The 10,364-nt window shown below is 57.6% G+C and overlaps 1 protein-coding gene across 12 annotated transcripts in view; it reads right to left on the bottom strand.

The window, feature by feature from the left end:
* The window catches only part of DENND3 (DENN domain containing 3), a 53,924-nt gene extending 44,038 nt beyond the window's left edge, over nucleotides 1–9,886 (bottom strand). For 2 of the 12 annotated variants that reach the window (XR_012378381.1, XM_073893275.1), the window contains exons 1-3: nucleotides 9,652–9,884; nucleotides 3,092–3,350; nucleotides 2,056–2,171 (exon numbers count right to left, since the gene is read on the bottom strand). Coding sequence is in view for 9 of the 12 variants with exons in the window: in XM_073893275.1 (XP_073749376.1) it covers nucleotides 2,056–2,171; nucleotides 3,092–3,350; nucleotides 9,652–9,765 (489 nt within the window). In the remaining 3 variants the exon portion in view is untranslated. Of the gene's footprint in view, nucleotides 1–1,950; nucleotides 2,172–3,091; nucleotides 3,351–9,651 lie in introns of those variants that run through there. The other 10 variants (XM_073893271.1, XM_073893274.1, XR_012378380.1 and 7 more) reach the window with 9 other exon arrangements.
* Between the last annotated feature and the right edge of the window lie 478 nt (nucleotides 9,887–10,364).

Below are 10,364 nucleotides of genomic sequence, written 5' to 3'. Positions count from 1 at the left end.
AGTCAGCATGGATGGGCCCCCCCGTGTCACTGTGAGTCCCAGTCAGCACGGACGGGGCCCCCCAGGTGCCTGTTGTCTGTGACGTGTTGAGGTGGCGGAGATGGTTAGACACATCCCCGCCCAGGTGGGTAGGGATGCACAGTGAGAACACAGTAAGACACAGAAGGGCCATGGGCTCTGCTTACAAAGGAAAGAAGCTGCAGCATTAGAGCATTTGTGTGTGTTTGGGGTGGGGGTGGGGTCTCAGCTGGAGAAGGCACCCGGCGCCGGGATTCCAGAAGGCACAGACCACTGCGGAGCTGACGGGTGGCGCATCACTGGGGCCCACAATCTGGCCCCCGCGGAGGGTTGTTCAGGGTGTTTCAGCAGGGATGGCAGGGTGTGATAACAGCTTTACCTGGGGATGGTGTGAACGTGAGGGTCTTGCAAGACAGGGAGGGGGAGAGCCCAGCAGGCACACCGTCTGTCTACCCACCAACACTGAACCAAGGCCTACAGCCATCAAGTCAATGTGCCAGGGACCCCCAGGCAAGTCACCTCGCCTCCCTGTGCGACTGCCTGCTTCATCGGTAAAACGGGGATGACACTGAGTTCGCAGCCTCGTTCGCTGTGGCGGGGACTAAACGGATGACTGTGAGGAGGGGCGTGCCTGGAGTGGGCGGCTTGCACATGAGGACCACAGCGCCGTCTGCACTCCGGGAGCGGCTGCACGTGCAGTCCACGGAAAGACAGGAGCGCAGGACGGGGCGTGGGTGGTCATGGACACGCGGGGAGGGAGGGGAGGCCGGCACGTAGGGCCCTGGGTCACCCCGAAACCACGCAGGCACTGAGAGGACAGGCGAGGGACCACGCACACCCCAGCAGCCAGGTGTAGGGGGGAGTCACATGCAAAGCGCAGGGCTGTGACCTCTTTTAAATGTATTTAATGATAATAAAAATAATATGCACTTCTCACTCCACAGGCAAGCTCCCAAAGCACCGTCCTGAGTGATGCAGCCTCCCGTGCTGTCTCTGCCGGAAGCGCTACCAGGGAGGGGCAGGAACTCGGCCCCCCTCTCGTCTCGTTGCCTTACCCTACCTACCCCGGGCAGGCGAGCAGGCCATCAGTGCCACGGGCGCAACAGCCCACATGCACGGCCGTGAGTGGTGGCCTCCCCGCGCCACCCGCCGCCTGCCGCCTGCCAGGGGGATGCCTAGTCCAGACACTGAGGTTGCACACTCAGACTTCAGCAGAATGCTGGGCTCCCATGTGTTTCTGACGCACATCAGGCATGTCCGTGCCACACCACAGGCGTGAAGGGACAGAGCCCGTCAAGCTGCACCTTATGTCCCCCGACACTTGGGGATAATTCTCCCACTGCAGCTGGCCCAGCCTCTGACGGCAGAGTGGGGAGGAAAATCCAGGCAGCCACCTCCCCCTCGGTGTCGGACTCCTGGACTTCCCCGGATGAAGCACCGGGGCCCCTGCTGCTTCTGGAAACCCTCTGGACACAGGCAGCGGGTCACCCTGCCTCCTCAGGTGTGTGGCGACCCCTGAGAGCTCCCAAGAGGCTTGTACAGGTGGCCCTGCCGGGCAGGGGAGGACCAAGGCATGCTCGGGAGGCCCAAAGCCATCACCCTGCACAAAAGAACCTGAGTGCCCCTCCGTGGACGCATGAGCAACAAGCTTCGGCTCACACCCACGGGGCAGTGGGACTCGGCCACAAGAACAGAGGCTTTGCTGCCCCAACATGGAAGAACTCTGAACCCATCCACTGAGTGGAAGAAGGCAGACACAGAGGCCACGTGCAGCCCGAGTCCACCGACACCAGGAGTCCGGAGCAGGCAAATCCGTGAGGGAGAATGGGGGCCGGGGGCGGGGGGAGGGACTTTCGGGGTGACGGACATCTTTTGGAACCAGACGCAGTGGGGGGGCTGCCCACCACCGGGAGTGTACTTAGCGCCACTGACCCGTACACGCTGAAGTGATTACAATGGTGGTTTGTGATATGTGTTTTGGCAAAAATGAAAAACACTACAGCCCGATTTCAGAGGGAATTCACGGCAGTCACGTACGTGTAGGGGTCGGTAGTACTGGGCAACCACGCCGTATGTTCTGTTCCCACAGACATCAGTCAGCACCAGGAAGTGGACACAGTCCTCCCTCGGTTCCGAGGCCACGTACACGCCCCCTGCGGACGGAGAAAGAGGAAATATCATCACGGCCCCGCGGCATCCGCCTCCAAGCCTGGGCTGTCCACAAGCCCACTTCACGGCCTACAGAACCTTTCCTCGCCTGGCCAGCTGTGGCACCTGGGGGGTCAGGCTGCTAGCCAGCTGTGGCCCCTTCGTCCCTCTGCGGTGCCCATTCCTCAGCCGCCCTCTGTGCTCTGCAGAATTTAGCAAAGGAACCTGAGGACAACCACAGATGAACCCTTCGGGAGGCGCCTGGAGGAGGTGCCCATTTCTGAGCCCAGCAGGCCCGAGGGTGTCCCAGCTGTCCCTGGGTTATAATCCCTGAGACCAGGAGACAGCACCCATTTCTGATGGAACCTTCCATTCAGGGCATGAGGGAAGGCAAGTCCCTAGTCTGAGTTTTCTTCAACAGCCACTCAGTGTTTCTCAAAGACTAGTGGAAAACATGAGGGCCGCCCGCTGCCAGGAATGGACCAGGTGGGGAAAGCATGTGAGCCCAGGCTGTGGGCTCCGGGGGGGCACAGAAAACAGGGGCTGGGTGGCCCGGATGGAAGCACACTTGGGGGCGGTGGGGGGGCCAGATGCCGCAAGCTAAATGGACTCTTCTTGACCCACCTACCAGACCTCTGGAAGAACGGCCTGTCAATCGAAGGTGAAAATCCTTGGAAAGCACATCTACCAACCTGCTGGCAATCCCCACAGCCCCTCGTCTGGGACTCGTTCTCCAAAACATGGGAGCTGCACGACATCGTGGGCCACACATCCTTCAGCTCCCAAACCCCCAAGCTTAAGAGAACTGAGTTCCACGGTTCGACCTTGAGGCTGCCAGGGGTCACCAGCCCCCATCTGTCACCCTTTCTCAACGTGGTTTCTGGAAAGCACCGTGGGTGCAGCAGGAAAGCAGGGCAGGGGGTACCTGGGAAGCAGAGCTGAGGCAGGGCAAGCAGGTCCACGCCGTTGGGGACACTAACGTCTTCAGGAGGGAGGCCCTTCCAGGGCTCTGTTTTGGGCTTATCCCTCTTCTTTCTGAAGGAGCGTCTTCTCGTCTTGCTCGGAGTCACACAGGGGGCACCAGCCATCTGACTGTCCTCCTTAGTGACGAAGGGAGGCACAAAAATGGACAGGACCTCCGGATCGAGAGCAGAGGGGAGGCGGACCCCGTTCTTCAGGGACATCTGAAGTAGGCAGAAATACGAGTAAGCCAACAGCACCGACCCTTGCTCTGTTGTGCGCCTGCCACCCAAGCACCCGCTGTCGCTTTGTTCCCCTTTGACCCACCACCGAGCACCAGTTCTGCACCTGCGTGTGTGTGGCCTCACCCACCAGTGGCCCAGGACAGGAAGGACCTCACAGAAGTTCCCTTTAGGGCCCCGTCGGGCCGTGCATTCAGGCGAGTCACCCCACAGCGCGGGGTCTGGCTCTCTGGCTGCCCCTGGGCACACAGCTTGACAGTTCCCAGCCCGGCCAACGGGCAGACGTGAGTTCCAATCTGGCTCTGCAAGGACTGCAGCAGCGAAGGCCGCATCCCTGAGCTTCCCTCTCCAGGGGGCGAGGTCGAAGGTCAAGGGCTCAATGCTGACCCCCCACACGGGAGGCCCCAATGCCCTCACAGGCTGGGGAGGAGGGGCCCCGCATACTGTCCGGCCCGGTACAGACGGGGTGCTGACGCCCTGCCCCACGCCGGTGATCCTGTCGCCACCGACCTGGGGACACAGACTGAGGGGTGAGAAGGACTCCCGGCCTCAGAGAGAAGAGACGCACCCTTCCTCCAGCAACCACATGGTCGCCCAGGGTCTACACAACAGGGCCATTCGGTCTGAACGCTTTTAAACTTTAACTTGGTACCCGATTTTTACAAAACCTTTTGTCTTTTCACTCTTCCCCCCAGATAAGATAAAGAACACGGGCTCTGCCTCCGGTCTCCGTCCTGTCCAGCTACAATGGCTGAGAGCCCGACCCGCACAGGCTGCTGCCAGGCTGCTCCCTGAGCTCCCAGGCGAGGTCAGCAGGCCATGACAGCAAGCAGGCGGTCGGCTCCAAGCTAGCGGAGAAACAGAGAAGTCAAAGGCAGGATTCGCTGGGCGGCAGGGGCGTGGGAAGGTGGGAGGACGCCCGGGGGGGGGGGGGGTGGGGGGCAACTGAAGATCTCTGAGGGGCTCAGGGCGCCAGGAAGGACATCACTGTCACCAGAAGAAATGGAATCGTCACCGGCAGGAAAGGGACGGCCAGCATCCCGGTTTCAGTAAGAATCGTGGAACCAAAGGGGAACTCTTACCCTTGAGCAGATTCATACAGGGAAATGCCATCAGTAAATACACTCTCTAAACTCAAAAAGCTTATTTTTATGCTGTATAATTTAAATTCAGGCAACAATATCTTTATATTTGGAAGAAAGTTTAATACCAGCAGGAACAAAGACCAGACATGGGAAATCCATATTATCGGATAATTTTTAAGTCTCTGTGTATCAGGCATGAGAAAGGAAACCACATCTTGAGTTACATAAAACCTTTTAAAAACTTTCCTGTCAAAATCTAGCAGTTCAGACCTATTTAACTATGAAACTATGTGCGTCCGCTCCTTGCTCACATCAAACATCACAACCATGAGGACTGGGCACAGGTGGCCACACTGTGGAGCCCACCCCTTTCCTGCAACTTCCCCTCTGCTCTTTGCCTCCGCCCTGACACTCCTGGCTAGGGCCCCGGCAGGCAGCTCCTTCCAGGCTGTGATCCCGCCCCCGCGCTGACTCCTTGCCCCGCCTCAAGCGCCCAGCCTGGCCGGCCATCTCCACACTCACGTGGTGTCCTCACTTGGGGATGGTGCCCAGAATCCCACGGCCAGCTCAGACCTCTTTCCAGTCCCAGACTTTACCCAACTGCCTCCCAACATACCTGGCAGGTCCCTGAAATTATAGCTTCAAAAATTAAGCTCTGGCTGATGCCCCTAAAACCCAAGCTTCTACCCATACGCTCCCCTGTGATAAAGACAGTGACCCTCGGGTCTCAGAGCTGGCCCTCCGGCCCCTGCTCCTCACTCCCATCTGCAAACCCACACTGGAGGGCCCCTGGCCTCAGGAAGTTCTCTAAGAGCAGCCCCAGTGCCACCCCAACTGCGCATTTCCAAATAGCCACCTGTGGCTTAGAGGAGGTACAGATTTGCGGCAAAGTAATCCTTCAAGGTTTCTGCCATGAGAATGACATCACCTCCTCCCACCTGGCCCGGGGCGCCCCGCCTGCACCTCTGTCAACTCTCACAAAGGGGGCTGCTGGGTGGCTCAGTCGGTTAAGTGTCTGCCTTTGGCTCAGGTCATGATCTCAGGGTCCTGGGATCGAGCCCCGCGTCAGGCTCCTTGCTCAGCGGGGAGTCTGCTTCTCCCACTCCCGCTCCGCCCCTCTCCCCTCCCTGCTTCTGCACATACTCTCGCTCTCAAATAAATAAAAATCTTAAAAAAAACAAAACAAAACCCATGTGACCTCATCACCTGCCCCAACGGGCAGCAGCGCCTGCCACCTGGTGCTAGCTTTTTACCCCTGCAGACCCTTCGATGGGCTCAAACCAGCCTCACAGACCACCTCTGTCCCTCCACCAGAATGGAAACCGAGTCTGTCTCCATGTGATCGTTACTACTACGTATTCCGTGTATGTGTCACACGTGTGCCTGCGTCACAGGGCAGGATGACGACCTGGACTGTAGGCCTGAGCAGCAGGCCAGCCTGCTTCCAAAGCCAGGGCGCCCCCAAAACCGTGCACCACTGAACCTCAGTCTCCAGACACAAGCGCGCACGTTCCAACGCTTTTCCCTGCTCTCCACTCAGGCCCCACTCCAGGGGCCTGACACATGCCCAGCCCCCCCCTCCCCACTCCACCTCTTCACCAGGGACCCCCCTCCCCTTCACCCCCACTGGAGGGAGACTTTCCTCACCCACAGCCAGGGCAAGGTGCCCCTTCCAGGTCATTAAGGCCCTGGCTCCTCACCTCCTAGAGCACCTCTTTCCACCTCCACCTGCCCTGGCTCAGTGCCCCTAGAGCACTGATGCCCTCCACAGTGGTACTGTATCACCTTCAGAGTTGTTGGTGGGGTGATGCAGGGATTGTATGGTTTCTCTCTGTGCCCCCACATTCAGCACAGAAGATGGTTCTCAGTGGATGCTGCTCATCCATTCATATCCTGGCACTCCGTGATCACTGAGAGCACACTCGGTCTGTATGGAACACGATCATCATGCTAACACCAATAAACTACCTCTCACTCCCTCTATTTACCTAGTCACTTAAAGTGAAATGGCCAAAATCCAGCCGACCTGGCATTTGGCAGTTCAGCACACATCTGTTTTTCCTCTGAACGTATATCCTTGCCGTCTTTCCTGGTTGGATAAGTAATACGCTCTCATGTTTTAAAGCTAACAACAATATAGGAAGAATAAAAGAAATAAGAAGAGAAAGGAAAGGTCCTCCCCCTAATTCCATGAAATGGTGGGTAATACCCTGTGCACAGCGTGGGATATAGTCTTCCTATTTCTTAGGTGTATATCAATGTGATTTTTCTCTCTACATACAATCATCCCCTTTTAACGGTTCCACTAAGCTTTTTTCCCCACTTAAGCACACAGTGTGGCTGACTTCCCTGTCACAGCTGTATGCGGCCACCCGGGGACGACTCAGTAACGTATCTGCCCCATCCCCTACCGAGGGACGGCTGGTGTGCTCTCAGTTCTTCGTCACACGCACAACCTGAGCAAAGGCAGCAGTGAACAGTGACTGCCATACATATTTGCACATGACCGACTTATTCAGAATAAGTTCCTGAAAGCACCGTCCTGGATCCCAGAGCACTGCAGCTGTCCCTCCTCCCCTATGGGCAAGACAAGGTCCGCTGGTGACAGTCCTTCCTGCTCTTCTCTCGCAGACACCGATTTACTAACCCCTACCGGGTAACGACCATTTCAGTTCCAAAACCCAGAGCTAATAAGACACACAACACCCTAACTCACAGTGTCACAGATTTCTGTTAGATTACAGAGGAGCACTGATCTTCATATAGGATGGGCCAACATTTGTGAAATAAAACAGAAAACAATAGATTTCTTTAATGCTCTAGAACTGTGCTGTCCAACACCATTAAGAGCCATCTGGCTATTTAAATTGAAATTAATTAAAATTAAATTTAAAATCCAGTTCCTCAGTGGCACTAGCCACACTTTAAGCACCTGGTAGCCACATGTGGCTAGTGGCTGCCTACTGGATGGCTCAGATGAAGAACACTGGTGTCAACATTCAGAAAGTCCTGGTGGACAGTGCTGCTCCGTTACAGTGTTGCCTTCACAGGCAAGAATTGTGCTAGTGACCTACTCTATGGACACTGCTCTCAGTCCATTGGGAGGGTTAGTGGTGGATCCTTCCATACCCCACGCCTAGTCTCCACGGCAACCTCGCAGTGGAGGGAAATGTAACCAAGCACAGAAACTCACATGGGGATGGACCTGTATTCTCCAAGTCTTTGTCACTACCCTCACAAAACAAACACCACCCCATCTAAGAAATGAAATGGAAAGTTAGGGCTCCTTACTACCCTAACATTAAATTGGATGTTTCTCATACTTCCCGGCTTGTTTTCATCCGTCACCAAGCAGAAATGCCTTAACGACAGAGAAATGGTGATTTTCAATCACAAAATTTTTCAATTTTAAAAAAGCCTCAGACGTTGGAAATAGAACTGCTATACAGTAAAAGTAGCCAAATGAAGTCATATGTTTGGTTAACTGTAACGTAAACATCGGCCTTAAAGGAGGCTCACTCCAGGAAGTTGGATCCATCCTGTAAGGTTGCCTTTTTCCTACTCCAAATATTTGCTCTCTACCTTCTGCTGAACCCCTAACAGAATCAGGGTGTAGGATAAAGAGGATAATAGTTAAAATGCAGAGTAGCAAACTGCCGCTAGCCCGGGAAAGCCGCGGCCTTTTTGGGTCAGGAAAGCACCCCTGTGCACATTGCAGCTGATTCACCCTACTCTCAAGACACGTCTCACCCTGGGGCAACCAACACGTGTTGAAATCACCCAAGAAGTAACTGAAACCAGGTCATTTCCTATGAGAAGAAAAAGGAGGAAATGCCATTTGGCAAATTAGAGGCAGAGAGATAACTCAATCGATGAAGGTCAGAGGAGACAGAGGCCAAAAGGGGATGCAGACCTCAGTGGGGTTTGGGGAGTTTAAGAAAGGAGGAGGGGAAATGCAGAAACCATCCAAGTCGGCTCTGTATTAAAGTCAAGGAGACAGGGCGCCTGGGTGGCTCAGTCGGTTAAGCATCTGCATTCTGCCCAGGTCATGATCCCAGGGTCCAGGTCATGATCCTGGGGTCCTGGGACCGAGCCCCTTGTGGGGCTCCCTGCTCAGCGGGGAGTCTGCTTCTGCTTCTCCCTCTGTCCCTCCCCCCTTCTGCACACACACTCTCTCTCTCTCCCTCTCTCAAATAAATAAAATCTTGAAAAAAAAAAGTTAAGGAGACTACCAAGACATTAAGAGACATTTGTCCAGTTAATTTTAGCAGTATCTAGCAGTATCTGATGACCTCAACCCTTCAACTCTGCAGTCCTAAATACTCAGGTGCCTTCCTGTGCCTCTCACTGCTGTCCTCCAGAATGGGATGAAGACTTCCCCAGACAACTGGGCGGAAGAATCTCAGAGTACTCTGGGCATCACCACTAACCAGAGAAAAATGCCACAAACAGACTCATACGGACATCCTGGAGCCAGAGAAAAAGGGCCCCAAACCGATTCAAAAGAAGGCCTGGGTTGCACAACTAAGAAAAAGTGAGGGCACAGGAAAGAAACACAGAGAATGAGAATGTTCAGAACTGCTGCTTTCCGGGAAAAGGGTTTGTCACTCTGACCGCTAGGACACAGAGAAGGGGAGAAGGGGCGGGGGGGGGCAGCCTTTTCTGCAAGTGAGAAAAACAGCAAGGTTTCATCGCAAAACGACTAAATGCAGAACATTTAGAAGTGGACCTTACATCTAAAACCCCAAACCTCACGATGCTGTGCCTGGAACAGCATCCACCCCCGAGGAGACAGTAAGTCCAGGATAATGAATGAAATCCCTTCCTCGCGGACGTCCCCCAGGCGCCCCGGCTGCACCTCCCCCCAGCCCCCCGCCGCCGCCTTCACCCTGCCCAGGTGTGCCTCCCGAAGGCCGCGGGGCGGGAGGCGGAGCACCTGGAGGGGCGTCCTCAGAGCGCGCGCTCCTCTCCCGCGAGCGCTCCCCGGTCCGCACCCCCTCGCGACTCCCCCGCGGCCGGGAGGACAGCCACGGTCCCCGCACCCAACGGGCTGCGGGGGAGGCGGGGGGGGGGGCTTGGCCGGAGCCCCGCGCACCGCCCCCACCCCGCGGACGCCCGGGACGCCGGGGCCAGACCCGCGCCCCGACCCTAGCCGTCGCCCGGCCGCGTCCCGCCTCAGTTTCCCCGTCGGCCCTTACCTGCTCCCTTACCTGGTCGGGGCCGCGGAGGCTGTCCCGGGAGGGCCCCAGTAACGCGCACAGCTCCAGCAGCCCTGAGGGCAGCGCCAGGTGCTGCGGCGCGGCCTCCGCCATCGTTGCTCTGCGGCCGCGGACCGCTGCGCGCACCCTGCTCGGGCGCCTCGGGCCGCCGACCCCGACCCCAGCCCCGCGCCCCGCGCCCCGCGCCCAGCGGAGCGCCGCCCGGTACAGCACCCGGGCGCCGCACAGCCAGCCCCGGGTCCGCGCCGAGAGCCGTCCGCGGGGCGGGGCCCCTGTGGGGGCGGGGCCGCCGGCGGCACGGCGGGGTCTGACGGGGCGGGGCCTTCCTGGGGGCGGGGCCGGCTGCGCCTGAACTAGTCTTAACGGGGCAGGGCGGGGCCTCCCCGGGGCGGGGCCCATCGGGGGCGGGGTAGCCCACTGAGCCCCGCTCCAGGTCGTCATTTCCTAACAGGCCGCTGGTCCTGGCGCATGCGCGGTTCTGCGCGCGCAGCCCCTCCCATTGGCCACGGCCCGCCGGCAGCCCCCTTCCCGGGGAACGGAGGAGGACCCAGGCCGGGAGCGACCCCGGCTCTCGCTGCCTCCTGGAAGCTCTCCTGCGCCCTGGACGGCGGAGTTGGCCGGGCGTGGTCAGCAGAAAAGGCTGGCGAGGAAGGGGGTAGCAAGATCCATTCCTGGTTAATAACTCTGCCCGG

The sequence above is a fragment of the Callorhinus ursinus genome, unplaced genomic scaffold, assembly GCF_003265705.2.
Source record: "Callorhinus ursinus isolate GAN/ISIS: 27379988/994484 unplaced genomic scaffold, GSC_fseal_2.0 scaffold5, whole genome shotgun sequence".
NCBI lineage: Eukaryota > Metazoa > Chordata > Mammalia > Carnivora > Otariidae > Callorhinus > Callorhinus ursinus.
The sequence above is the reverse complement of the archived record's forward strand: the minus strand, read 5'-3'. Positions and strand labels throughout refer to the sequence as shown.